The sequence below is a fragment of the Penicillium pulvis genome (genome assembly GCF_028828015.1).
Source record: "Penicillium pulvis strain IBT 33274 chromosome Unknown scaffold_8_segment0_segment0, whole genome shotgun sequence".
In the NCBI taxonomy this organism is placed as follows: Eukaryota; Fungi; Ascomycota; class Eurotiomycetes; order Eurotiales; family Aspergillaceae; genus Penicillium; species Penicillium pulvis.
The window spans coordinates 267403-295385 of record NW_026643080.1 but is presented as its reverse complement, the minus strand read 5'-3'; the positions used below and the strand labels follow the sequence as shown (position 1 = coordinate 295385).

At 50.1% G+C, this 27983-nt stretch overlaps 12 protein-coding genes across 12 annotated transcripts; 6 read left to right on the top strand and 6 right to left on the bottom strand.

Moving 5' to 3' along the window:
- Positions 1–7: 7 nt before the first annotated feature.
- On the bottom strand, positions 8–2806 carry N7503_009511 (uncharacterized protein; the record flags this gene model as incomplete). The annotated part of the gene is made up of 2 exons (XM_057069057.1): positions 8–2683; positions 2738–2806. 2 exons carry the CDS (start codon positions 2804–2806, stop codon positions 8–10), a joined length of 2745 nt encoding a protein of 914 aa, XP_056915668.1.
- A 337-nt stretch (positions 2807–3143) lies between these two features.
- On the bottom strand, positions 3144–4786 carry N7503_009510 (MFS transporter; the record flags this gene model as incomplete). Its single annotated transcript, XM_057069056.1, has 3 exons — positions 3144–3436; positions 3492–4115; positions 4183–4786. The coding sequence occupies 3 exons, from the start codon at positions 4784–4786 to the stop codon at positions 3144–3146; spliced, it is 1521 nt and encodes a 506-aa protein (XP_056915667.1).
- Positions 4787–5977: 1191 nt separating this feature from the next.
- Positions 5978–6802, top strand: N7503_009509 (uncharacterized protein; the record flags this gene model as incomplete). The annotated part of the gene is made up of 3 exons (XM_057069055.1): positions 5978–6006; positions 6063–6419; positions 6475–6802. 3 exons carry the CDS (start codon positions 5978–5980, stop codon positions 6800–6802), a joined length of 714 nt encoding a protein of 237 aa, XP_056915666.1.
- Positions 6803–6947: 145 nt separating this feature from the next.
- N7503_009508 (Mrp/NBP35 family ATP-binding protein) lies at positions 6948–8241 on the bottom strand (the record flags this gene model as incomplete). The annotated part of the gene is made up of 4 exons (XM_057069054.1): positions 6948–7600; positions 7654–7773; positions 7912–8047; positions 8158–8241. 4 exons carry the CDS (start codon positions 8239–8241, stop codon positions 6948–6950), a joined length of 993 nt encoding a protein of 330 aa, XP_056915665.1.
- Positions 8242–8471: 230 nt separating this feature from the next.
- N7503_009507 (AATF family protein) lies at positions 8472–10319 on the top strand (the record flags this gene model as incomplete). Its single annotated transcript, XM_057069053.1, has 3 exons — positions 8472–8538; positions 8605–8710; positions 8768–10319. 3 exons carry the CDS (start codon positions 8472–8474, stop codon positions 10317–10319), a joined length of 1725 nt encoding a protein of 574 aa, XP_056915664.1.
- Positions 10320–10624: 305 nt separating this feature from the next.
- N7503_009506 (FAD-dependent oxidoreductase) lies at positions 10625–11998 on the bottom strand (the record flags this gene model as incomplete). The annotated part of the gene is made up of 3 exons (XM_057069052.1): positions 10625–11015; positions 11076–11454; positions 11506–11998. 3 exons carry the CDS (start codon positions 11996–11998, stop codon positions 10625–10627), a joined length of 1263 nt encoding a protein of 420 aa, XP_056915663.1.
- A 401-nt stretch (positions 11999–12399) lies between these two features.
- On the bottom strand, positions 12400–14488 carry N7503_009505 (uncharacterized protein; the record flags this gene model as incomplete). The annotated part of the gene is made up of 7 exons (XM_057069051.1): positions 12400–12548; positions 12606–12869; positions 12921–13331; positions 13394–13652; positions 13706–14031; positions 14085–14237; positions 14440–14488. The coding sequence occupies 7 exons, from the start codon at positions 14486–14488 to the stop codon at positions 12400–12402; spliced, it is 1611 nt and encodes a 536-aa protein (XP_056915662.1).
- A 417-nt stretch (positions 14489–14905) lies between these two features.
- N7503_009504 (putative NAD binding Rossmann fold oxidoreductase) lies at positions 14906–16029 on the top strand (the record flags this gene model as incomplete). Its single annotated transcript, XM_057069050.1, has 2 exons — positions 14906–15232; positions 15289–16029. The coding sequence occupies 2 exons, from the start codon at positions 14906–14908 to the stop codon at positions 16027–16029; spliced, it is 1068 nt and encodes a 355-aa protein (XP_056915661.1).
- A 618-nt stretch (positions 16030–16647) lies between these two features.
- N7503_009503 (putative glutaminase) lies at positions 16648–18889 on the top strand (the record flags this gene model as incomplete). Its single annotated transcript, XM_057069049.1, has 2 exons — positions 16648–17086; positions 17142–18889. The coding sequence occupies 2 exons, from the start codon at positions 16648–16650 to the stop codon at positions 18887–18889; spliced, it is 2187 nt and encodes a 728-aa protein (XP_056915660.1).
- A 554-nt stretch (positions 18890–19443) lies between these two features.
- Positions 19444–22027, top strand: N7503_009502 (uncharacterized protein; the record flags this gene model as incomplete). Its single annotated transcript, XM_057069048.1, has 5 exons — positions 19444–19657; positions 19789–19942; positions 20003–20114; positions 20247–21529; positions 21597–22027. Exons 1-5 carry the CDS (start codon positions 19649–19651, stop codon positions 22025–22027), a joined length of 1989 nt encoding a protein of 662 aa, XP_056915659.1. The 5' UTR covers positions 19444–19648.
- A 1179-nt stretch (positions 22028–23206) lies between these two features.
- yap1 (putative bZIP transcription factor AP-1/Yap1) lies at positions 23207–25087 on the bottom strand (the record flags this gene model as incomplete). Its single annotated transcript, XM_057069047.1, has 3 exons — positions 23207–23357; positions 23425–24563; positions 24620–25087. 3 exons carry the CDS (start codon positions 25085–25087, stop codon positions 23207–23209), a joined length of 1758 nt encoding a protein of 585 aa, XP_056915658.1.
- A 1367-nt stretch (positions 25088–26454) lies between these two features.
- Positions 26455–27460, top strand: N7503_009500 (tudor domain-containing protein; the record flags this gene model as incomplete). The annotated part of the gene is made up of 3 exons (XM_057069046.1): positions 26455–26505; positions 26583–27312; positions 27372–27460. The coding sequence occupies 3 exons, from the start codon at positions 26455–26457 to the stop codon at positions 27458–27460; spliced, it is 870 nt and encodes a 289-aa protein (XP_056915657.1).
- Positions 27461–27983: the final 523 nt, after the last annotated feature.

Below are 27983 nucleotides of genomic sequence, written 5' to 3'. Positions count from 1 at the left end.
ACCACGCTCACAGCTCTTCGCAGGCGGTTTTGAAATCTTCCCTATCGGGCATCTCTGGCCGATGGGTGCTTGAAGCCACATCTTTTTTATCAGTCGCTAAGGCATCACCGTCTGAGGGCTGCGGATGCAGAGATGAAGTATCGATAGATCCTCGGGCATTATCGCCTCCGTTGAGAACTCCGATCACACCTCTAGCTGAGAGTACGGCACGTGTGCTGGCGGCATCGGGTGCGACAATGCCGCTGACCGCATCACCGCCAATTGTGCTGGTGTCTTCGCCTGCATCAGACAAGAACTCGCTCCGGCCAGCCACTGAACCTCCAATCGATGAGGGTCGACCCCGAGTTTGGGGGAGGGAGACATCAGAAGTCATGGGTAGGGTACCCGCTGCATGGAACAGGGCTCTTGTACTCGCATTCTCTTCGCTGAACTTACGGTTATCAACCCCTGGGAGCACCAGCATCGGACCACCATTTCTTTCCGATATGGGGCGAAGGGATACTGAGTCCCCGTCAGTAGAGGGACCTCCGCCGTTGGGTTTCTGTTCACTCGCAGCATCCCAAGTTACTACAGGGGCACCACTGGACATGGAGTTCGTGGCGACAGACTTCCGGTTCTCGGAGGGATCGGGCTGAACAATCTTCGCAGGCTGACTGGACCATTGACCTGCTTGCCCCGCATCTACGCTAGCGCGAGTTGAGAGACGACCGGATTTTTCTGCGTCCTTTTCTCGCTCCATAGTACGTTCGTCATGCTTACTGCCCCAACCACTCCAGAGCATTAAGCCGTAATTCTTCTTCGCATGACGCTTGGGTAGAACGCCAGGGGCTGCGCGACGGGCAGCCAATGAACTTGGGGACGGGTATTCGCCTTCGAAGTCTTGGAAACCATGGGACATTTCTTTGATTCGCCGAGCCTGGACCTTGAGCTTCTCTCTGGCAAACTTCACATCCCACTCGTGTTTTGCAACCAACCATTTGCGGATGAGCTCAGGGTTGATTGCACCGACTTGTGCTGGTGGGATGTCCAGAACGGGGTAGGAAGATGGTGGATCAAGTGGGTAGGTTCGTCCGCGCTTGTCGACCCGTTCACGGATCATATGCTGGTGAAAGGCTGGTAGCGGATCGCCAGCTTTACCAACAACCGACATCCCGGTGTTCGTCCTTGGATGTCCAGTACCATGGAAACCTTGGGGTCCCTCCGAACTTTCTGTACCACTAGATGAGATTGGGGAGAGTAGTTCATCATCCACGATCTCGACCTCGGCATTCTGCGCGCGAGCGAGGGCCCAGGACCCAAATTGAGAGATTGCCCGGAACATATACTTTGCGGGTCGGGTGAAACTCAAGGTAGGCGCCACATGGCAAAGATCATCCCATACTTGAAATTGCACGTAGGTCGGTTCGTACTTATGCAGGATCTCTCTGTCAGGATCGTATTCGTCAAGGTACACATCGCCAGGCGGGTATGCTGTCGGGTTGGCCGCCTTGTGGGCAATGTAGAACTGCTCATCACGGAGCATTTCACCACCACCGCTCAGAATCTGAAGGGGAGGTAGGCCACCAAGGGAAGACTGAAGGACTGGTGATACCAGAGGATGAGAGATCAATTGATTAGTCGCATACATCTGAATTTGATCCTTAAGTTCAACGGTCTTCCCATCCAGCACTACGTGAATGTTGTCAGGCTCTCCTTGGAGAGTTTGAGGATCTGAACTCTGTTGCTGGCCTGGATAAGCAGGTCCTGCACCCGGAGCCACCTTCTCATGTAGAGTGTAACCGCGGACAGCAGTCTCCTCTGACTGGCTGTTGGCTTTGGGAACAGTCTCTTCAACATCTTTAGCTGCAACGGTCTTTTTGTGAGACAAATTCTTGATCTTGAGGAGCTCATCCGCATTAGGAGGTGGCCACGCCGTCGAAGGCTTGTGTCTAAAGCCATATGGAGGGATGTAATCTCCTGGATTATCTTTCACAATGCTTGGGAACGAATGGGTCAAATCGACCCAGGGCGAAATGAGAATGGCGCCTGCCGGAAGAGCAATCCCTTGATCACGCATCATAACTAGCAATGACAACACCATTCCACCGCCAGCAGAGTCACCAGCTAGAATGATTTCCTTGGGATCATATGTCTCCAATAGCCAAAGATAGGCCGCCATACAGTCCTGCAGGCCACAGGGGAAGGGAAACTGGGGCGCAAGACGATAATCAGGCGCGAAAACGCGACCCTTTAACTTGCGCGCATGACGCTGCAACATGTAGCGATGCGTATCCACACTTCCGAAGAAGTATGCACCGCCATGCACGTACAGCATGATGCGGTTACAGCGCTCCTCGTTCTTTTTGCTTTCATTGTAATGGCTTCGCATTTCAACCCAGTCTCCCTTGAGATCCTCCGATGGGCCCCGCCATTGCCACCATTTCTGCCCACCCACGCGAAGGATACCTTTGGGACCCAATTGCTTGCAGAGCACTTCCGCTGCTACCAACAAATGCTCGTTGGGGATGGTGATGGTCTCCGATCTCACCCAATGCGGGCTCGGGACGGACTGGCGCGTAAAGGCTTGAATGTCCTCAACGGGATGCTTCGAAGCATAATACAGAAATTGGCGGATGACCTGAATGCCTTCATCGTAGGTGATATGGACGGTAGGTTTATTGTGATGGGACTTGCGATGCAGGTACTGGCATGAACATATCATTAGCAACACATCAAGAGCTTGATCCGATCGACCCACGTGAGAAATAAGAGTCTGGATGACTGTTGGAGTTAAAGCCGCTCCTAGTGCGACCGTGTGCAATGGCATTGTGTTGCCATTGACGAGGATGTGGAAGGGAAGCAGGAATAGACTTAAGATTTAAAAGTGGCCCAGGCCCCGTGCCAGACGTCATTACAAGGAGTTCACAGTGTTCGGAGGGGGCAAGTTCAGCCACCCAAGTCAATGGTTCATTGTGAGTGGTTGGAAATTGACGAACGCCAATGGATGCGGAGTCCAAAGTGGGTCTCAGGGGAAGAAACGCATAATTGTACACAGTTATGAACGGGTAGACCAAGTAGTGGAATGATGTCATTGGTATTTCCGCGGTGTTTCTATTTCCCCATGACATGAGACTCATCACAATTGATATCTCCATATGAATGCGTTATGCATCGCGTCCCGGGGTGAATTTAGATTTGGTCCTCAATGCCTCGCCATACCTGATGAACAGCAAAGGAACCGGTAGAGCCAAGCACGAGATACCCCCCAGTAGACTAGCCGCAGGTCCGATGCCCAAATTCTCAAACATAGGTCGGGCGGCAATAGGCATCGCGCATGCAAGTATAGACCGAAGAATTGTGTTTGCAGACACAGCACTGGCAGCGAATGGGCCATAGGTATCGACCAGAAAGTTAAGACATTGTTGAAAAACGATATTGAAGCCTGCTGCTATGAAACCTATGGGTTATGTTAGTTGGACTAAAATATTCATGACAATGATGTAGACTTTTACCTCCTGCTACCACTGGCGATGGCCAAGGATACTTTGGAGCTGCGGTCCAGCCAAACCAAAATAGACCCACTGACAGCAAGACACCTCCAATAACAATGGGAGGAAGACGAGCTTCAGGTACTGCCTTCCCACCATTTGCCTTTACCGCGCGCTGATAACGTGGCTGATTGGCAAAATTAAGCATCACCGCACAAATGACTCCAACTAGGATTGATAGGAAAGGAAGGGTTGATATAATCAGAGTCCAGTGTCGATCCTCGTGAAAGACGATGGGGAATACTTCGAGGGTCAAATAGATCAGGCTGTACGTGAAGGAGGCGTAAAGGGCAAGTAGAGTGACCATTGGCTCGGTGAATAGCATCCTAACAAGAATATAATCAACACCCTGTTTCTGCAAGTAGAGAGCGGACTCATACACTAATGGTCGGGCAAGGTGCTTAGTGACAATGTTGTGCATTTCGATCTTCTCCTTCTCGTGAGGATGCCAGTATCGCTCGTCCCCTGTACTCTTGCGTAATTTCTGTGCTTTTAGTTTGAGAAGAACTGGAGCATATGTTTCAGGGAGAAATAGTGCACAGAGGGCGAATAGAAAGAATGCGATGATGGCTTCCATATACTCGGTCCCTGGAGTGATTTTCATTAGCTCATACCATTTACTAACATAGAAGTCACCACCTGGGAGATTACTCACAGCGCCATCCCAAATTGCGATTGACCGTCAAAGCAGAACCAATAATGGGTCCAAGGGTAGGACCCCCTGTGATACACAATGCCACAAATGTCATCGCATTTCCCCGTGTTGCCGGAGCAAACATATCCCCCAAAGCCGCAGGCACATTACTAATTGGCGCGGACGCAAAGATCCCGCCAAAGAACCGAGTCAGGAAAATGGATTCGGCATTGTTGCTTGTTGCAGTACCAATGCTAAAGAGACCTAGGACAAAGATGGCGGGTAGCATGCCCAATCGACGGCCGTACATTTCACTAACGGGCGCCCATATCATAGGGCCAAAGGCCCAACCCAAGACAAATAAAGCCACGGTCAAAGATGTCGCCTCGGTGCTAACACTTGTATATCCTGCAATCTGTGTCGACCCAGGAGAGATGATTGAGGAGCCGAGAGCACCTGTCATCGCGAGCATGCTCATTTGGAAGACCAGCCATATCTTGTAGCGTGTGCTGAAATTCTTGGGATTTGTGATATCATCTAACTCGAAATAAACTTTGAAAGCCTCAATATCGTCGGGATTGGTCTCCTTAATTGGGTGCGAGTGGGATTCAAGATCAGGAGCCATGGTTAGAGGAGGGGTATAAGTGCTGAAGTGGTGACAAAAGAAAGCAGAGAGTGTTGTTATATAGTAAAGAAATCCTCGTTTCTGTCGAGGGCATGATAAAATTGAGCCGAAATATCCGTGAATCAAGTATTGATCTTAACCTGGGCCCTCAAATTCGAACCGGGACCATACACTGGGAATGAGATGATCTGCACTATACTCGAATCGTGATAGCGGCGGCCGACGGGACCCACATCAATCGCAACCAATGCTCATGCGCAGTCATGCAACTACAAATCTGCAGGCGCGTTGACCCTAGCGCCAAATTTGCATTTTATCCCATTTAATCCGGTAAAGCGCCCTCAAAAACCATTATTTTGCCACACGATTATTGAATTTAGCGGCGGCCGCCGGCAGATGCACGCTGTACGTGCGAACACGCCACTTTAGGGGCCAAAACTCCAGACCTTCGATATGGAGCGCGCACCGAGAGTCTGCGCAATCTGTAAATTTCGGAAGAAAGGTTGTGACAAAGTCCTTCCACGATGCGGTTATTGTACCCAACGTGGTCTGATATGTCTCTACGAGGATACGGCACCACCAGAAACCCGCTGCGGCTTATTGGGGAGCAATGAGTTGTGGTCCACTAGCCCATTTCCCTCAAATACATTCCAAAGCTTGACTTTATCATATCCGCCCATGACGATTGAAAACACTTTACGTCACGAAGTCTCCAAAATCTTCAAAACCACTGAACGAGCGTTTTCGGAAGTTTGCGACCAGTATTTTCGGAGCTTCCATCGGTGGTTGCCAGTAGTTTCTTATGATCTACTGATGGAAAACATCACTATGTTTGTTGATAAATGTCCGCCCGCGGACTTTTCTCTCCTAATATTGGCTATGTATTTGGTCATACTGGACTCTTCAGACGACCATAGAACACAGATCACACCCCCACAGACTCTATACCTGGATTTACGCATGTATTTTACGCGCGTTCAAACTGTAATCACTGCCTCCACACGACTCATTCAAACAGGCCTTCTTCTCGCTGCATTTGAATATGCCTGCGGAAGACCTCATGCCGCTTACATATCCATTGGAACATGCGTACGCATGGCCTCGATCCTTGGGATTGACAGATATGACCGACTCAATGAGCCCATGAATGGGAATCCTGCAACAGGGATTGGATCCCTTGAGACTCAAAATATGTACTGGGCAATGATTATGCTTGAAAGGTATACTACCCAAGTGGAGACACCGTGAGAGGACTGTGATTGACTTGGAAACACAGACTTGTTTTATACGAATGTCCATTCGACCACCTCAAACCAGCATTGGATTACCCAAGCCCAGAGACCCAACTGCCATCTGACCTTATCTCCCCAATTTACGTTCATTCGCATTCTTCCCCTGATGTTGGCCAACCGGCCACTGTGGGTGATCTACACTCAACTAACGTGGGATCCTTTGGTCGCCAGATCCAGGCGATTTCATTTCTCGTCCAGGTCCTACAGGTTACCGACGACAGTAATACGATACCCTTGTCAGAGCTTATCAAGCTGGACGAGAAACTACGAGGGTTCCTGACTATATTAATGAGTCAATGTCCCGCAAAACATCAATGCGGTGCGAATGGAGTTATGATAAGGTATGCACGTACTAATAAGGGAATCCATCGGACAATTCAAGCTGACAGTGGAAAGGTCGCTGGTCCGCCTACACCAATATATCCTCAAGCGACCGTGTACGCCAGGTCACCCGGAAGCCAAGATCCAAGAGCAGTCGCATGCCGCCCTTGACACGCTTGCCCGCATGATGATCGAGGTTGCCCAAGATCATCTCAAACGTTTCGTCCCCGGTAAAATCGACTCACTACCCCTCTCATGTTCGTACAATATACGGTCTATGATGGATCTGATAGAGGATAGGTGGAGTCGTATTAGCAGCAAACAACCACCAAAGGGACTAGAGGCGTTTGTGGCACTACATGAGGCTGTCTGCAAAAGATGGAGGTCTTCGCTGGAACATTAGATTAGACCTGGGGCAGAAAACATGCAGCCCATGTATTATGTTACATCATGCTGAACGCTGATATAAAAGCAAAGAGACCAACCTTAATGTACAATGTGAATCGTGATAGAAAAGACAGGGCTTGTGCCCCTGTAAAAGGTAGCTATCACTTCCAATCCAAGCCAATCTTGTGCGCGACTTGCTCCGCAATACTTAGGAATGCCTGGCGCCTAGCACTCCGTTCTACCGATTCCTCCGCCACGACAGTCGGCATTCCACGGTCGGCATCCTCGCACACCTTCGCATCAAGAGGGATATCGCCAAGGAAGTCAACGCCTAGACGTTTGCACTGCGCCAGAACACCACTCTCTTCACCATGACAATGATCCCCGTCACCGTGCGAAAAAATCTTGGTTTCATGGCCGCAATTAGGACAAGCAAAGTAGGCCATGTTACGAACCATTCCAAGTACAGGAACTTCCATGCGCTTGAACATGCCAAATCCACGGACGGCGTCACGCAGGGCGATGTCTTGTGGTGTTGTTACGATCACTGAGCCATCGATGATGATTTCTTGATTGATCGTAAGCTGGACATCGCCGGTACCTGGTGGGAGATCCATGATGAGGACATCAAGTGGGCCCCATGAGACGGAGTGGAGAAGTTGGTGCATGGCTTTTGTTACCATCAGTCCTCGCCAGGAGATTGGCGTTGTGTCCATTGGTACTTCACCAGTGCTGTCAGCCTGGGTTTGTGGGAGAAGGTATCCCATGGACATGGACTTAAGACCATAATTTGTGAGGGGAACGAGACAGTTGTCTAAACTTGTATCAGCATTGTCCTTGGCTTTATCAGTATAAAGTAGATCTCACTTTCATCAAGGCGAGGCTCGCCAGAGAGGTTGAGGAGAGTCGGGACAGACGGGCCAAAAATGTCGGTATCTAGAAGGCCTGTTTTGATTCCTCGACGGGCAAAAGCAAGGGCGAGGTTGACTAATATCAAAAAAACATTTAGCTTTTCTTACACCTAATACCCCATGCTTTGAGATCTTTCATAGCATGCTTTCAATGGGAGATAAGATGCAGCACGGGTGATTTTATGGAACCGATGCAATTCAGTCAAGAACGTACCCGCAACAGTCGATTTGCCTACTCCACCTTTGGCTGAAGAGACAGCAACCACTTTCTTGACATCCCGAATCTTGCGCTTTTCGGGCATTCCACGCCGACTACGAAAAGTTGGTGGCGTGCCGGACTTTGGAAGGCCCTATTACATAGTTAGCGAATAAATTCATGATTTCAATGGCAGTGGTAGGTAATATTGATATCAGAGATGCATGAATGCACGAAGAGCCGGGTTTGATAGCGTTTACTCACCAAAGGATTGTCATGCGATAGTGTTCGGCTGGTTGTTGAAAACAACCGTCGTATCGGGACACCACTAGCTGGTAGGTGGAACATATCTGCAATTGTCCCCAAAACCCAAGGACAAGATACAGGCCCGTGCAAGGCCACAAGTGAAGCACGACAGATAATGGATGCGGTTCTGCCGGCAATTAAGGACACCGCCATGGATAATCAGACCGCCTAGCCATCCGGGGCTAGCCCGAATAGGATAGTTTCTACGGATAACGGAAAAACAAAAAAAAAGTCGCGGCAACTTAGGATTTCTCCAAGCTACATCACGCAGTATGGCTCCTAGCAAGACAATTTCGCTGGCTGATCAGCTTGCTGATCTGGAGGATCCCACACCAAAGGGTATGTATCAGAGAATTCCACAGTCTTCTTCACCATCAGTTCATCACAATCTGACTGCGTACCTAGATTTTGATCCAGAGGATCTTGAACACGGCGGCCAATCTAGCGACGATGACGAGGCAGGCAAACCAACAGATGTAGATGCTGGAAGGGAGCATTATGAGGCCGTTGGGTATGATGGGATTTTTAATTCGCTGGAACATGACTGATTGCTAACATGAGCAAACAGCAAAGGAAAACTTCGGAAGCAGGACCCAGTCAAATTAGGGAAACAATATGATGGCGCGCGCATTAGCAGAGACGCTCTCGAGGCCGACAGTGACGATGATCCGTTTGCGGCACATACCGATGACGAGGAAGACTCCGACGCCGGCTCAGACGAGGCTGAAATTGAGGACGATTCCGACTCCGAACCACTCGGCAAGCAAGACAAGAGTGGCGCAAAGCAGACGAAGATCCCTTTGAGGACTCAGCGGAAGCCGTCCTTGGATAGCTCACCGGTTTCCGGCCTCGAAGACTCCGATTCAGAGATGGAAGACGAAGAAGATGAAGAAGACGACCTGTCGGTGTCGGGGAGTGACGACGACGAGGATGACGACGATATGGATGATGATGAGGAGGAGGAGGAGGAGGAGGAGGAGGAGGAGGAGGAAGAAGAAGACGAGTCGGAAGGTGAAGACAGCGATGACGACGAGCGCAGACCTGCGAAGACTAAGCGCAATAGTGGAATTGTCCATCCTAGATCGGAGGCTGCCTCTGATGATCGGGAAGAATTGAGGAGACTGATGGCTTCGGATCAGAAATCAATTGCAGCAACGGTCACGAAAGCCGCAACAGCAGATGCTGCCAAGGGAAGGGCTGTCAAGCAGCAACGGAGCACTTTTGATGCGCTTTTGAACACACGCATCAAGCTGCAGAAGGGCTTGGGTGCAATCAACGAGATGGCTGCAATGGTAGATGACAACGAGGATGATGAAGCTGCCGATGACGAAGCAATCAAATCGGCCGAGTCTGCTGCCCTTGCGCTCTGGTCTACTTTGGAGGAACTGCGCACTGCTCTTGCTGACGCCCACTCTAAGGATGACAGCAAGAAGCGCAAGAGACCTTTACCCATTACCCCTACAGTCAAATCGGCTTTGCTTTGGGAGCGTATGGCTGATCTCGAGTCCGAATCGCTTGCACAACGTCGCTCTACTCTCGACAAATGGTCTTCCAAGGTCAGAGGTAACTCGACCTCGGGCCCCAATGCCAAAGGCAAGCTGATTGGCTCCGCATCCAAGCAAACCATCACTGCTGTTCTTGATGCCCATGTTGCTACCGAGACCGGCGACCGTTCATCTAAGCGTGCCCGTCAGTCTAATGGCAGCAATTCGACCGAAGCCCCCGAGCCCGTCTACGATGATACGGTCTTCTATCAGTCTCTTCTTCGTGAGCTTGTCGAGCAACGCATGTCTGCTGATGCAATGACTGGTGGCCTTGATACTCAGCTGCCGTCTCGCCTGAATATCCACCCAGTCACTGGAATGCGTAATGACAAAAACAAGCGTGCCGATGTTGATACCCGCGCTTCTAAGGGTCGTAAGATGCGCTTCAATGTTCATGAGAAACTCCAGAACTTCATGGCTCCTGAGGACCGTGGCTCATGGACTATTCGGGCCCGAGATGAGTTCTTTGCTTCCTTGCTAGGCAAGACTGCTAGTGGTATGTTGGGTGAAAATGAGAGTGACGAGGAAAGCGAGGAAGACCGTGAAGAGGGTGGCTTGAAACTGTTCCGGAGCTAGATGTCAGCCTTTGTTGTAACATACGATTCATGTACAGTTGTGTGGCTTAGTCGAACTCACGCAGGTGGCATACAAAAATGAACTTGACCCAGTGAATATACCAAAACTCATTTAATATCGACTCTCAACTCGACTTGCACTGTACAGGAATTCGGCAATCGTTTTGATCTGCAATAATTCACCGTCTGTTGTTGCTCTACAAATAGATATTTGTCATTCAATTTATATCCACATCTCACCACTTCCAAGTTCTTCGTCCCAGACCATTTCAGGTTCAAGATACTCTCTTGTTGGCCAAACATGATCTACGGTACAACATTACCCGCCCTTTGCGTCGAAAGTCGTGCAAGAATTTCCATCATAGGCACATACGGCTTGAACCCCAAAAACTTATCACTTGATTGTGTCGTCGAAACCTTAGCCTGTGAATCCCGCGAGTCACTCTGAACTACCGAGGCGTGTGGTCGACGGATGCTATCCCATATCTTTAGAAGATCTGGAATGCTATCACGGCTAGAAGCATCCCCGAGTATTGCATTGAGACCTTCGACATCCTCAAGAGCTTGGTTGGTCGCCTGTGCCTGGTACGGTGTCATGGCATGTGCAGCATCCCCAATCAGCATGGTCCGGCCTTTCACGTACGTGGGCAGAGGCTCCTGGTCAATCACCGGGAAGGGTTCGATCAGGGTAGTGCGACTGAGAAAGAGCTGTCGTCAGTTCAGGCGCGCTTTGAGGTGGCTGGGACTCACTACTCACCTGAAAAGCCGCAAAATCCAGCCAGGGAACCCTTCAAATTCTTCTATCATATCATTTACGAGGCTCTCGTGGCTGCCAGTGGATTTAAGCTGGGCCAATACCCGAGGACTCGTGTCTGGGACGCCGCAGACAAAGTTCATAAGCTGAAGCTCGCGGCATGGGTAAATCACCATATTCCGGTTGCCTTCATCGCCGGCAGCAATGATGACTACAAAGTTGCCTTTATCGAGGGTGAGTATATTCGGCATTTGGCCGTTGATGTCTTGGAGAACATCCATAGGCACGACAAAGCGGTACACGCAAAGTCCACACAGGGAAGGCTCTGGATGTGAGGATGGAATAACGGTCTTACGGACTTTGGAATGAATACCATCGGCACCTGGAGAGAGGTTACTTACCAGTCACTCTCAATATGAGTCCTTCAACTTACCGATAATTAGATCTGCCTCAACAGATGATCCATCAGCAAACATCAAAATTCCAAGCTCTGGCTCGATTTCCACAATATGACTGTCATACATCACTTGAATTGGTTCGCCCTCGCCATCAAGACCTGTGACTCTGCGCAATAAGGCATCCTTCAGATCCTGTCGATGGACAAACCAAAACCCGGTCTCTCCATCCGGACGAAATGCCACCCGGCCTGTGCTCATCTGTTCCTCTCGAATATTATATGTCCGGTATCCGGAGCCCGTGTCCCCGCGGATCTCCTTTCGGGTGATACCCAGTTGCTCGACGACAGAGGTGCCATTAGTTTGGAGCCCGAGCGCCGCGGATGACTCTTTCCAATCGTCGCTCCGGAGCTCGTAGACGGTGACAATATACTGGGGATGTTTCCGAAGAAACCCCGCTGCTGCGAGACCAGCGATTCCCCCTCCTATAATAGCAACTCGGAGCTTGGAAGGAGTTGTGTCAACAGTCATGCTGATATTGGTGAGGCCAAGCGGGGAAAAATGGGTCACGACTATTATCGAGCTGAGAGGTTTTTGAGTGCCAGTGCTGATCACCAGTTTTGTTGAGCAGAAGACTTCTAATTGCGGCACAGGATATGCATGTTCCCCGCCAATCGGCGTTTCATTTGGAGCCCTTTATCATGATTCAATGAGTCCCCTCAGATAACAGTTCCCTTGTTCTCTGCTACTATCCTGCCCGCTATTTCGATAGCTAAATAAAATTTCTTCACTTGCGCAAAGCCATATTTCAAACAACAGTATATTGAATAATTATTAGTTGAGACACTTTATCTTCCCTAACACATCGTTAATTTTGTCCCTACCTGTAAGAAGAACAGTCTATCTATACATTCATAAAGATGCCAAACTCTTCACCCTTCATAGATAACATCTTCATCTTGCCATTGCTGTCGCAGTGATTGAACCAACCCATCCATATTCCATCCTGTCCTCGCGTGCATATCATGAAGGAGCGCCACTGCTGCCTCTTGGTCACTGCGATGTCGAAGCACCCAGCCCCCTTTATTCAAGTCAGTTAGAACATTCACTTTTTACACCTGTATGTTAGGGACCTTACAAGCGACTAGACTGTGGCGTGCAGTGAATAGTGTGTTTTCGGCTCGAGAGTTTGACTGTGCTAAGCCAAGTATTGTAAGGAGATGATGACGAACGTTTTTCTGTAGCGAGCGTAGATTATTAGCAACTGCTCCACCATTTTCTGAGGGATGTCTGACTTCAATCATGCGGGAATGTCGCAAACTGTCGTATGCGGACGATGATGGAGGAAATTCGGACAGTGTCAATATTATCTTGGCAATGTGGTAGTATTGTAGACCAATGACTGAATATTGTTAGCAACCATGGTTTATGATAGATGGATTGGTATACCTACCATGCACAGGCAATAACATCCAAATAGCTGGAAACCGTCGATCACTCTCTGATCCACGGGGTACAAGTCGTACTGGCTCAAATGTAAGTGGTTTCGAGCTGAACCACGCCTCCACCTTGTCGTTGATAGTATTGACTATGGAGGAGTCGGAGAACGCGCTTTGAAGCACTTTGGCGAGTAAGAACACAATTCGACTAGACCATGCAAAATCGTCATCTCGCTGGAAGATGTCCGAGTCGTAGAAATTCTCCAAATTGGTTCGAAGGGGTTGCCGAGTGGTCAAAGAAACGTATATGTCCTGACGCAAACAAAGCCAAGCTGCTGCTTCCCCTAAACCACCCGAGGAGCCAAATGTGGAAACGGTGTTTAAAATATGAGTCGTTCCTGTTAAGTGGAATTGATTATCCTCCCCTGGGAAGCCGTTAGACTGGATAACATGGGTGTATTTAGAGTCAGATTTGATCAAAACTGACCATCCATTTCTTCATGTTGCCGCAGAATAGCCACCGCGGCTAGAATATCTTCAGTTATATGTTCTTCGGGATCAGAAAGCGCGGGGATGAGAATTTGCACACAAAGATTATGATATTGTAGTGCTTCTGCTGCGTTATCTGTTTTCCTATTCAAATGGCGAGATGAAAAAGCAAAGATTGCATAGCGTAGAACAGGCTGATTGAAGGCTCTGGTGGGCACATCTACTTCAAAGTGCCGGTTCGGGTCGGTGATATCAGCCTGGAGAGGGATCAATTAGCGCTCTGACATTCCCGCTTCGAAGATAGACACACCCAAAGAGCCATATTTTCCACAAAATTCCGCACCAAAATAGCTTCTCTCTCGGTGAAAGGCTGGAATGGCTTTGAGCTTGTCCGCGTGGTAGATGTGGAGTAGAATGATACACTAGAAGGTGAAACGTCGATAGGATCATGCGGCCTTTGTGGTGAGATATGATTGATGTGCTGCTGTTGCGTGCTTGGAGAAAGTCCTGGCGTGCGTGTGTTTCTTTCCTCTGGGCTAGGGCTCTTCTCTGTATTCTGAATCCAATGATCGTGGTCATCCTCTCGGGAGCTCAAATATAGGTTTACTATCTCTGGAGTCTCATCATGGAAGCGGACTGCAAAAGATTTAGAATATACACCACTCTGCGCAATTGGGGAGGGGTTTGACCTTTTCCATGTAGTCGTGGCCAGGCCTGGTGATCTGGAAATGCATCATCCTGGTTTTTGGACAATGCCAACCCACTGCGAAACCGGATTATTGTGCGGTCGCATTGAACACCAGCACTCCGACAATGTTGACAAATTTGCGAGTGGATGTCACCTATAGGACTCTATCAATAGGCTATGGTACGAAGGGTCAGGGAGGTAACACATACATTTTAGATGCCGGGCTATCAGCATTAATTAACTGACTTAGCTATCCGGACCTGAACAGTTAGATTTGCGTAGGGACTCACTCCGACACCTTTGACTAATAGCTTGATCAGCATACAATCACCAAAGAGGAAATTCTCTAGACTTACCACCCTGTCGCAAGTCGGCTTCGTTTCGGTGCAGACATTGCCGATGCATGAACGGAGAGAATTACTGCGCGAGCGTTCGGAGGGAATGCGGAATGCGGGGAGGGCCCATCCCCACAATTGCGCCTCTTTCGCCGGAAATCACGAGACGTGGTTTTCAACGCCAAAACTCATGGTTGCGGGGATGTGGATCCACTTGCGGGGTTCGACTTGCTACTTTGGGCGGATGCGGCATTTCTTTCCGCTGGATCGCTTCAATCTGCAGATGGAGTATGTACGATCTATTCTCATCATGGGAATACTTTCCTGGAGCCACAAGATGTAGAAGCAGCCATAATAACGATCTCGGCATTGCAGCTGGAAGTCTGAAGTATTTAAACCCCTCCATGGGACTCAGATTGACCATGAGACTCAACCCAGACTTTCGTCCTTCTTTTTACTTATCACCAAAACCACACCTCAGAACACTATGGGAATTCAAAAGCTACAAGTTGGTATGGCCGGCCTTGGTCGAGTTGGCAAGTTCCACGCCATGAACTTCCTCCAGCGTACTCCCCGTGCCGAACTTGTCGCCGCTTTTACTCCAGACCCCACTGAGATTGCATGGGGTAGAGTAAACCTGGAGCCTCATGGTGTCACCCTGTACGACAACTACGATGAGATGCTCAAGCACCCTGGTCTTCAAGCTGTGGCCATTGGAACAGCTACTTCGGTTCATGCGGAGGAGGCTATCAAGGCCATGGACGCGGAATTGCACGTTCTATGCGAGAAGCCTCTCTCAATCCATATCGACGTGGTATGTGGGAAACAATAGACTGGAGCGTGGGTGGATTTGACTAACAATCTGGGTAGTGCAAAGCTGTCGTTCAGGCTGCTAAGAAGAAGCCTCACCTCAAGGTGATGTGTGGCTTCTCTCGACGCTTCGACGAGTCCTACCGGGAGGCATACAGCAAGGTCGAACAGGGACTGATCGGACGACCTTCAATTATTCGCAGCCAGACCTGTGATAAACTCGACCCTTCTGGATTCTTTGTCGAGTACGCAGCTTGGTCTGGTGGGGTTTTTGTTGACATGGCGGTGCACGATATCGATCTCACATTGTGGTTCTTCGGAGACGACATTATCCCCAAGAGCATCTCTGCCCATGGAATCACTGCGGTTCAGCCCGAGCTGAAGAAGCACAAAGATTACGATAATGCTGTTGGTATCGTCGAGTTCCAGAACGGCAAGATTGCCTACTACTACTGCTCGAGGATGATGGCTCATGGACAAGAGGATACCACGGAGATTATTGGTACCGAGGGCAAGTTGGCCGTCAACAACAACCCTCAGCGGAATTTTGTCAACTACTACCACGCTGGTGGTATCACTCGTGAAGTTCCTCCTAACTTCATGGGCCGGTTTGGTCCTGCTTTTGTGCAGGAGGCCAATGAGTTCACTGCTGCTTGCCTTGACAACACTCCTCTGCCCATGAAGCTGAGCAATGCCGTCAAGGCGGTTGAGATTGGAGCTTATCTGCAGGAGGCGCTGGTCACCGGAAAGCAGATTCACTTCGACGAGATTGGTCGTCGTATTGAAAAGTCTCAGCTGTAGAAAGCTGGTTGATTTTATTATCTTTTAATGGTTTAGATGATATCATGAAATGATTTATTCTTTATTTCAAAGCCTCTTTTACTTTTAGTAATTTACCCATTCACCTCATCCGTTAGACCCTTTATCAATGTTGACAATATTGCGTACAAAAGTGCTCAGTCATGACCGGGTGATGTGCACTGGCCTTTCCTTAAGCCCGACGAGTCTTACGTCGCCGCCCCGCAAAACGCGAGGTGGATTGTCGCAGGCACAAGACTTTGACCTGGGGTTGGTGCATGCCGCCCCACAATACTTGTTTGAGTCTAGAAGGCTGTGGATGGCGATCAGCACCGCCAGGATGAGGTGATGAGCCGTGAAAATCACTGGGCAGTTGTGGGGGACTTGCTCCATTCCCCAATGACGACAAGCTTATGATCGGCCTGAAGCTCCCAAGGGGCATTCTTCCTTCCAAATTCCGAAACCCCTCAATCCTCATCACTCTTCACAACTCTCACTGGACACTTAACCTGTGGGAATTCCTTTTCTCTTAAAACTTTGCTGGTTGTCTTAGGTTTTTGAGGAAGCGCCCCGCGCGTATGGTCGAACAACACGTGAGCTTTAAGCTGTCGACCTACCAGAATGCGATTCGATCTACCGAGATCACTGGGCCTGGGTTCAGTCTGCGCATCATTTTTTGGGGTTTTCAGTGGTAGTAACCAGGGTCAAGTCACCCATCACCCGGTCTTGCCACCATCTTATCCACTGGCGGTTCGCAGTCCTTATTTGTCGACATGGATGCCGAGCGATCGCGTGCACCGACTTCCTTATGCAGACTCTCAATTCTGGGCGGGCCAGGACCTTGGGTGGTCTGTCATTGCACGCGTGAATGGTCATGCCTATAGTTTGATGGGTGTTCCTGACTTGGAAGCCAGTGGCATTCGCCCAGCAACCGTACGCCATGCCGAATTCACGGCAACCCATTCACTTTTCGAGCTTACGGCAGGACCTGTATCGTTGACGTTGGACTTCTTTTCTCCTGTTTCACCCTCAAACTATCTGCGCCAGTCGCTCCCTTTCAGTAAGTGCTACATCCCGTGGGGCTCTTCCCGCATGGTCTGATCGGTATAAACCAGGTTACTTGACAGTCCACGTCACAAGATCGTATGGTCATGACATTCAGATTTACTCTGATATTGATGGAAGATGGACTGGTCGAGAACGTCGTTCGGGGCCTACTTTTGAAGAGCACGGTGATCTTGCTTTTCACTCAGTGTCGGTAGAAGATGCCAGGACCTATGACGAGGAAAATGATATGGCTCTATGGGGTCAGGTTCTTCTGGCATCTCGCCCAGGGAATGTGAGCTCGCTCTCTGCGCTCGCAGGAGGGCCCAAGGCTGTCCGAGGACACTTTATGAAGCACGGCGACTTATCAACCGGCGACACAACCTGGTCTCATGGAAGTGTCGTAGCTCTGGCACACGATCTAGGGACCGTCGCGGGCGAAGCTTCAGTGAACTTCGCCGTGGGCTACGAGAGGGAAAAGGCCATCAATTACCTGGGAGAAGCATACACTGGGTACTACCGGGCAGAATATCCAACTACACACGAGGCGCTTTCCTTCTTTCTAGACGATTATGAAGATGCTTATTGGGAGTCTGTGGAGTTCGATCGGGAATTGAACACTTTTGCGACCGCCGCGGCTGGTCCAAAGTACGCGGACATCGTTGCTCTTTCGACTCGGCAGGCATACGGAGGAATCGACTTGACTATCCCCAATGACTCTCTTGACACTGATGATGTGCTCGCATTTATCAAAGAGCTTTCCAGCGATGGAAACATCAACACCATTGACATCATTATGCCTGCGTTCCCCATCTACTGGGTCATGGATCCGGATTGGATCCGCTTGTTGCTTGAGCCAATCATGAGATATCTTGATGCTGGTCGCTGGCACCTTCCATACACTATTCACGATCTGGGCACTCATTATCCCCATGCCATTGGCCATGATGATCAGCAAGCGGAGGCGATGCCAATAGAGGAATCTGGGAATTTGCTCATCCTAGCCCTTGCCTACACGCAGGCCACCGGTGATACGGATTGGACTGATCAATACACGGCCATTTTCCAGCAATACGCCGATTATTTGATCGACAACAGCATCAACATGGCCAACCAACTTTCTTCTAACGATGCAGCTGGACCTCTGCCCAACGAGACTAACCTGGCCATCAAGGCAACTGTGGGGATCAAGGCGTTCGGTGAATTGAGTAGAAACACATACTACTCTCAAATCGGCGATGAATATGCCGATCTGTTCTTCAATCAGGGTCTAGGCACAGATTTGGAGCAGACCCACTTTGTGCTTGAATACCCCGATTTCCCAGACTCGTGGAAGACGCCATATAACATTTACCCGGACGTGCTGCTTGGATTGGACACCTTCCCCCGTGAGGCGCATGAAATGAGCAACAAGTTCTTCTCTACCTCGGTTCGGGGAGAATATGGTGTACCGCTCGATAACCGGCAGGACTGGGCGAAGTCGGATTGGAATATGTGGTTGGCGGGTACGTTTGACGAGGACACGCGAGATGAGTTTGTGGATGACTTGTGGGCTTTTATGACGAACGGTAAGCACAACTGGCCTTTCTCTGATCGCTACGTAGCGACATCTGCGCATGGCAATGAGCCTGGTGCTCCCATTTTGTGTCGGGCACGACCGACTGTCGGTGGCCACTTTGCTATCTTGGCTTTGAAGGGACCGGCCTCGATCCAGTCTCTCTCAATCACTCATAAGCCAGGTCGGAAAACGAGTAGGGTGCCACTGGTTAAGGGCCAGGGCGCTGACTCGGAGCTTGTACTGCAGGCTGAGATAGCTTGAACATGTTCCAGAATTCATTGAAATTTAGTACATATCTCTTACACAATAACATCGAATTCGATAAGGGTCTGTAGTTAAGTGTTCTGCTTCCAATACTGGGTATTGGAATCTTACTATTACTCATCCAAGAGTACTGCATCAGTCCATGTATGTGACTAGGGGTGAAGTCACAGTAAATGTAGGCAGGTATTCATGGATGGGGTTTTCTATAGATTCTACGTCTATGAAGACCATCTTGGACTAATGGCATAGGTGACAGGATGTCTCTGGGGATAGTATTTGAATAGTACATTAATATACCATGTATTCGTATCTGCCAGAGAGCTCCTTAAGTTCCCATCATTTCCAAGTTGACTGATGTAGGTGCCCAAAGCGTGTGCCAGTATGAAGCAGAATTTAGACCAGGCACCACTTAGTCTCCTGAACAGAATGGCCCGGACTCCACGATATATTGATTTCGGGCCCAATGGACCCCAGGATAGAATGGAGGGTTTGAAAATGAGAGTTCATCGAATTTCTCGAATTCAAATTGTGAATCTCGCATCTAATTGCCCCAAAAGGGAGAATTGTTGTGAGTCGGCGCCAGGGGTGGCTTACCTAATCTCTCATGTCACGCCTATTGCTTCATGCGCAGTGAATCTGATCTTCTTTTTGTCCTTCGACTGAATCCATCTTCATTTCTTTTTTCTTACTCCCTCCCTTTCCTTCCCATCTCGCCCAGTCCTCCACTCACGCGCATCTGTCAATTTTTCCCACCCCATGGCTTCTGTAAGTTGCTCGCCCCTCAAATCCATCTCCCCTCTCCCGCGGACTTGTTCAGCTTCCGATTCCCCGGAGCTCTCGCCCCCAATGACCTGGTTTCAAAAACTTTGAACTGACGTCGCGCTCTATCTATCCAGCCCCGTCCTCACAATTTCGGTCCCCAAGGCTACCCTCTCGCGAACGGTGCGCCCCAGGCGGGTCCGCCACCTGGAGCTACGCCGCTTCTCCCTAACAATGGACGAGTGATTCAGAACGGGCCCACCCGGATTCTGTGCATTGCAGATGTTCGAGGTATGGAAAAGTGACCCTTCACAAAAGTAAAAGCGAAGCTAATTGGGCCTGGTGATATAGGAAATCTGAAGTCTCTGAATGAGCTGGCCAAACAGGCCCGCGCTGACCATATCATTCACACTGGTGACTTTGGGTTCTACGACGATACTTCATTGGAGCGCATTGCGGATAAGTGAGTGTTACCCCAGATATTGCTAGGTTGACGGTTTTGGCTGCCCGACGCGAGGCAACACGTCTTGTGGCAACCGGGCTTCGAAAATTGGAAATTCAACAGACCTCAGCTAACCCTGTGGCTCTACTGCAGAACCCTCAAACATGTCGCCCAATACTCCCCTCTCTTGCCAGAAGGCGTAAAGCGGACGATCGCACAGGTCCCCCCTCAGCAGTCTATTAAGCAGCGTTTCACTCCGGACCAGCTACCCCTCTCCGAGCTGTCTATGCTCCTTGACAAGCGCATTACTCTCGATGTCCCAGTTTACACAGTGTGGGGTGCCTGTGAAGATGTTCGTGTTCTGGAGAAGTTCCGATCGGGCGAATATAAGGTTGATAAGCTGCACATTATTGACGAGGCCAACTCGAGACTGCTGGACATTGGCGGTGTGAAGCTCCGTTTGCTTGGACTGGGTGGTGCGGTGGTCATGCACAAGCTCTTTGATAACGGCGAAGGCAAGACAACCATTGCTGGTGGACAAGGCACTATGTGGACTACATTGCTACAGATGGGTGAACTGATTGACACCGCCAACCGTGTCTACGACCCATCCGAGACCCGTGTCTTTGTCACCCATGCTTCGCCCGCTCGGGAGGGCATGTTGAACCAGCTTTCCGTTACACTCAAGGCCGACTTTTCAATTTCCGCCGGTCTTCACTTCCGCTATGGATCCTCCTACAACGAGTTCTCGGTCAACCCTTCGTTGGATCACTACCGTGGCAAGCTCGCTGCTTCCAAGGCGTCTTTCAATGATGTCTGGGAGACTGTTCGGAGTGAGGTCGAGTCTGCCATTTCCTCCAACGATGCTCAGAAGACCCTGCTGGAGAATGCCTTGGACGTGGTCAACAAGATGCCCTCCATTGCTAACGGTGGCAACCCGTTCGGTGGCCCCGTTGCTGCCGGCAATGCTGCAGGCCAGGTGGATGAAAGCGCATTCAAGAACATGTGGAACTTCAATCTTGCAGATGCTGCATTCGGATACCTCGTTTTGGAGATCGAAGGAGGACGGATTGCGACCGAGATGCGGGCCCAGGGCTTCAACTTTGCTCACCGCAGTGGCAAGCCTGCCGTTGGTGGCGCTCCCCAGGCCGTCTCTGGTGGCTTGCCTGTTACCACGGCGTCTCCTGCCCCTACTGGAGCTGGACGCCCCGTCGTGACCCCCCAGTTTGGCCAGGTTCCTCCTACTCGTGCTCCCGTCCCCGGCCAGCAAGCTCAGGCCAAGGGCCAGTCTGCTCGCGCATCCCCCGCCCCAGTTATTCCCAAGGCCCCGAGCCCCCAGCAACCAGCTGCCGCTTCGGGCCAACCTGCTAGCGAGGAGAAGGCTGCCGCCGATACCAATGGCGCATCCCAGACCGAGAAGACTGCCGATTCCCCCCGTTCCCCGCGGCGAGAAGAAGCCGAGCAACATTCTCTTCTTGTCCGGTTTCGAGAACGAGCAGGCAGTGCGTGATGTCCTCTCCGAGGAGGATGCCGCCAAGGTGGAGAAGATCGAGAAGTACGGAAAGTTTAACCACATTGTGACCTTCCCCACAGTGGATGATGCCAAGACTGTGCTCGACCACCAGTCTGCTGAGAACAAGAAGCCCGCCGCTGCCGGTGCCACTCGCAAGACTTTCAAGTTCTTCGAGCAGCGCGGTGGGCGTGGACAGGGTAACGCCGGTACATGGCAGAGCAGCAGCCGGGGTGGTGCCAACACCGGTCCCCGGGGTTACACCAGTGCCAGTGACAGTGAAGGTGCTCGCCGGGGTGGATTCGGAGGTCGGGGTCGTGGCCGTGGCGGCCGTGGAGGCCGAGGTGGCTTCAAGGGCTCAAACGACTCTCCTGCCCCCTCCACTCCTTCCAGTGACAAGCCCGCCCCCTCTGGAGATGCTTGATCACTGAGATTTCTATTTCTTGTTTTCCCTATGAGTCCCCAATCAAGAATTGTTATTTATTTGACAGTCTTGATCCCTACCTAAACCTCTCATGCTGACTCCACGCCACTTTCTCCGTCGCATTCTAATTCTTTTGTGTCTTTTTTTTTTAACTTTATTGAAACATTCCAAATTCCCCAATCTATGTTTTATGTTTTCTCAGTTTTTGTCTGAGCGAGATGGATATCTCGGGATCATTTAGAGACCGTACTGTTCTTGCTGCCGCCAAGGTTGTATGGGACCGCGGTCGATGGTGAGATGCAGAGACTGAAAGATGCAAGCAAAAAGAATGAAAAACAACTCAAAAATAACTTCCTATCCCACCTATCCATTTGTTACCATTGGTTCTTTTTTCTTTGTACTTTAGTTCAGAGACAACATCGATACCCTTATATCTTCAACTATGACTCCTGTCGAAACCACCAAGTTGGCACCAGAAATCCAGGGCTGCAGTAGCTCCATTTCGGCTACGCTATACCTGACCCACTGGGAATCAATGTGGCTGATGAGTCGTGGGGGTGGAACAGTGGGGGTGATTGTATAGATAGCTGTAAGCTTTCTAATCGGACATATTGCTCGTGACAGTAGTAAGAAATCCAGGTATAATGCTATAGAAGTGGTTCTCAGCTACAGTCCTTAGCCAGAAGTGATGTTGAAAAACAAGCATTCAAAATGATAAGACTGAGATTGTGTACATGTAGGTGTCAAGAGGCGAATTTAAAGAGCGCAAGCCATCCCAAACCAATCTTGTATACCGGGTCCCAGATCTCGATTATGAAACTCCTGTAACGCGAAAATCACCAAAATTGTTGAGATCAGAAAGGACAAGGGAACTCAGAACCAGATATTCAAAATAAAGAGAGAAAGCTGGAAAGGAAAAATAGAAAACTCCAGAAAGGGGAGCAAAGAAGGCCGCTAGAACATATAAATTTCAATTTCCAAGCATTAAGTTCAAGTTCGCCGATATCTCCTCTTTGGTTTTCTCCTGGCCGTGTTCATGACGCCGTATGGTTTTCAAATGACATTTCAATGGTGGGTATGAGTAGTAACAACGTAGTACAGTTTGAGCATGAGTCGTGAATGAAGTGGTTCGGGCAATGAGCGAGATCAATTGAGCCCATCGTGATTCAGGGTGCGGGACTACTTGGTGCGGCCCATGATGTCGTCAACATCTTTCTGATTCACGACCACACCACCCTCCGAACAGCGAGCCTTAGTCCGAAGTTCAGTACAGAGGTTGTCGACATCGATTTCGCCATTGCGGAACTTCTCCATCGACTGAAGACGATCCCTGGAAGAAGAAAGTTGAGTCAGAGAGCTGCACACAATGAACCATACAGATAGTAGAGAGTACATACCAAATCTTTGTGCATGACAGCATTTGTGCTTTATCCTCGCCGGGCACCACCTCTTCCTCAAGCCTACGGTCGATCTGAGAAATCAGATCCTTCTTGGGTGGCTGGATGGCCACCTCGGTCAAATTATGCGATGGACTACCAAGGTCTGGCAGTGGGAAGGCTTCATCGAAGAAAGTCCCAAAGTCCTGGGAAAGCACCGCATCCTGCGGCTCCCGCCAATCTCCAAAGAGCGTTGGGTCGAACTGACCGCCATTCTGCTGAGCCAGCCAGTCGAGCCCAAACGTCTCATCGACGGGGTGGTTGTTCGTGCCACCGTTGGGTTTGTTCTGTTGGTCCCGCACAGCTGGGATGGGGTTATTGATATTGCCGCAGGCCATGCCAAGTTTGGCGCAGAAAGATTCCTCACCATTTATGGAGGAGCCATGAACACTACATCCGGACTCGTTGTGCTTTGTGTCTGGCGGAGAATTTAAACTTGGCTCAGGTGAGGTTCCGCTGGACGACAACATCTGACTCTGGTGCGAATCAGATGACGACGACGGAGAGTCCGATGTCGACTTTTCATGAGCTGTGGTGATCGATGACTTGATGCTGGTATAGGGAGTCTTGGTGGAAATACTGTTGGGGGTTCCCTTGGAGGTATTTGCCTTAGTACTTCCAGTCGCCGTCGGGGTGCTGGAATTTGACATCGAGATGGGCGAAGCAATGGGAGCCCCAATTAGACCATGCAGGTTCTCCCGACTCAAAACACCAGGGACACGAGTCTGCCTTTCTTTAGGCTTAGACTGGTCATTCTTGTTCTGCCCGTTAAACAGATGCGAGCCGGGCAGATCACCAAATTTGGGGAAATCAAACAGGAATTCGTTATTCTGCAGGCCGTACGCGCCCTGTGAGTGTGCACTAGGAATAGCACTCATAGCAGACAAACCGTTTCCGCTGGTCATCCATGAGAGTCGCTTGCGGTATTCGCGAAGCTCTGTCTGCAATCTTTCCACTTGCGCACGCAGAACTCCATTTTCCTGATTAGCTGTGTCAGAAGCCTTTTGCAAATCATCCATCTTGGTCTCCAGATCCTTCAAGTGCTTTTCCTTGCGCTCGCGGAACGCTCGCTGGGCAGCCCGGTTTTGAGCTTTGCGTTTCTGCGAGGAGTTAGTCACCGTGATCATCCAGCTGCTCCGGTGGAAAGGTTGCCTACAGTAGTGGGTTCAGAGGTTAGTGGCTTCCGACCTGGCTTCTTCGCCTCGCTCTCACGGCGCTTCTTCCCATTTTCCTCGGCGTCCACTTCTGACTTGCCATCCATTGACTTCCGCTTCTCACCCGATTCGTAGTCATGGGACGGAGTATCTCCCGGCAGATCGCCGATCAAGTGGGCTGAGCCTGGGAATTCAAAATCCACCTCGGGGTGGAAATCGAGAAATGGACTCTCATCGTCCCCGAAGCCAAAGGCATTGAAATGGGAGGGGTCTTCGAAATTTCCAGAGGGAGGGCCACTAATGCCATTCGAAGAGGCCTGATCGGGGCTGTGCTCAGGCTTTTGGTGCGGGGTGTGGTCAAGTTGCTTGTTGGCTGGCGTGTTGGATGAGAGTGCGGCCATAAGAAGATCTTGCTGATCTTTGGAGAGGTTGTAGAGCCCCTGGGGGTACATGCGGTCGAAATCGCCCATGGTGGCGTTACAGCGTGGGGTGAATGATGGATGGGAGATAGAAGTTGCTCGATAAAGTCGAGACTGAATCGACTGGGCCTCTCGCCCGCAAATGATTGAGTAGGAAGTAAGAGCGCAGTTTCTGGGAGATCAGAGAGATACCGATCACCCAGGACTAAATTGAAGGCGATGTTGTAGCCTCGTATTGTGTCAGGAGCGGGGGTCGGGATCTGGAGATATTTGGAGAGGGAAAAAAAGAAACGACAATTGAATTGAAGATTGAAACAATGAGGGGCCTGAGGCTGCCACTTTTTTGATCTCCGCCTTTTCGAGATCCTAGCAGAGGGGCTTAAGCTAGGCCAAATTGCGAGACCGAGTATTGAAGAAGGGGAGGATGATGAAAGAGGTCATCTTTCTGCGGTCTGCGGTGGGCGCGGCGGCTTCATTGGCCCGAACCCGGATGCAGGTGATCTGCGGCCAATCAGAGCGGGGCTTGCGGGGTCTCGGCGCCTGCTTAGAAATCCATTTCGATCTCTTTCTACAACGTCCATGTATGAACTAAGTCCCATTAAGGGATGTTACGTGGGGCATGAAATCCTCTTTGCACGAGAGAAGTTTACATTGGTTTCTTACTCCCCGATATCACGGACATGCAGAAGTATATGACCACTTAAAAAACGAGGAGCGTCGTGACTCACCTCGTATCGCCTTTACGCCTTACACGACCCCAGGGTCTGGGCCCCACTGTGTTCCCAAGCAGGATCAGACCATCCTTTATCCTGGTCCCGCGTGGCAAATAGTAACCCCATGCCGGATCTTCATTGCCGATGAATGGGTACCTACTTACCTAAGTGAAAGTGGTGAATCTTGTGTAGTTAAAAGCTTGGGTCACCGCTAAATAACAGATAACCTTATGTAGCAACATGGAATCTCGGAAAGATATGAAGTACAGAGTACCGTTAGCATGCCTCTGCCGATCGCTACGTAGCCTTATCGCTTATCGCTTATCGCTTATCGCTTATCCGTTCTCCATATCCTTTGGACGTCAGCAAGCCTCAATTAACTTGCGACAGTACTTTATTTTAATCTTTGTTATTGAAAAGATAGTCAATCCTGTGGAATACAGACTAAATGTCATAATGGATTCACAGGCTACTATATCGCTGCTGGTTGGCACGTAATGCCGTAGATTAGAATAAGCGGTCACATGACCGTGTTCTCACAATCTGAGCCTTTGTCACGCTAAATAACATTCAATCCGCATATATCGCACGTGAAGCCCAAGCCGTGAACTTGTTTCATTTCTTTTCTTTTCATTATTGTGCAGTTCCTTTCTCAATTGAAATATTGTCTCTTCTGGTTGTCTTGTCAAAACTTTCATCACAGCCATGTCGGACGTTGCGACGCTAGAGGCGGAGGTCAAGGAATTCAAGGACCAGGTAAGCACCAACAGCCTCGGCCCCGGGCGCCGTTCCACCTACGAGAAACAGTCTGACTAATATAAATATTCTCGCAGCTTGAAACTATCGAGTCAAGCTTGCTGTTAGATCCTGATAATACAGAGCTGCAGGGCCTCAAAACCGAAATTCAAGACGTTATAACCCTTACCGAAACTGCCATCGCCGAACTTACGCCATCTGCACCTGCCTCATCTAAGCCACAGCAATCGGCATCAAAGAATACATGGACCAGAGAGCCTGCACCTGGAAAGTCTGCCGCAGATCAAGATGAAACCCCAGCTGTGCCGATCTCGTTCGCCGTCAATGATAATGTCCTGGCCCGCTGGGTGTCTGGAGACAACGCGTTCTACCCGGCGCGCATTACCTCTATCACAGGCTCCTCCAGCAACCCTGTGTATCTGGTGTCATTCAAATCATACGGCAATGTGGAGAACCTGACGGCCAAGGACATTCGGCCTGTCTCTGGCACTGACTCGCGCAAGCGCAAGGCTGATGGGACTCCAGGAAGCTCAGCGTCGCCGTCGCCCGCACCGACTTCACATGCCAATGTCATCTCAGCGGCGGCTGATATCAACCCCGCTCTGGCTAATCAAGCGCGCAATGAACCCAGTAAGGCTACCGATGGGCCCGCCCGGCCTGCCAAGGCTGCGCGTAAAGTGAAGGCGAACAAGGAGCTGGAAGCGGGCAAGAACAAGTGGCAGGATTTCGCAGCCAAAGCCAAGGGCAAGAACAAGATCGGCAAAAAAGAGAGCATGTTCCGCACAGGCGAGGGTGTGAATGCACGTGGTAAGTCTGTATCGTTAGACCGTGCATTTGTTTCTCTGACGCTTACTTGGATCTTTTAGTGGGATTTACTGGTTCCGGACAAACGATGCGCAAAGACCCTACTCGAACCCGCCACATCTACCAACAGGCCGACGAAGAGGGCTACTGAACGCGCCTTTTGATCCCGGTTCCCATACCCCTCACCTAAAATAAGATACCCTTTCCTGCGGAGCTGGCCTAATCGGATATCTCATGGTCTCTTTTCTGAAATCTTTTTTTTCTTTCCCAGTTACTATGGACCGTGATGTTCCTCATCGCTAACTGGATCGGCGATGCAGATAAAACCATGCGTTGTGTTTCCGCCCTCGGAATTTCTGTGTTTGAGAGTCTGGCTTTATGGGAGGTTTCATTTTCAACGAAGTCATATCCGGAAACCTTATCATCCTACATACTGGACAGATTTTCTGACTGTACAATTTGATTATAGACCTCTTGTTATGCAGCCCCTGGTGGGAATATGCACCTTGATCAGTAACTGCGGCGGAGGGAGTCTTTTTCTGTTCGATTCTACATCATACCTACATGCGATTAATCTACCTATAACACCAACCATCATCACTTCCAGTCATCTCTTAAGACTCGCCCGTAGAATCACCTCCACGCATTGGCATCTCAATTGATAAGCGATTGTC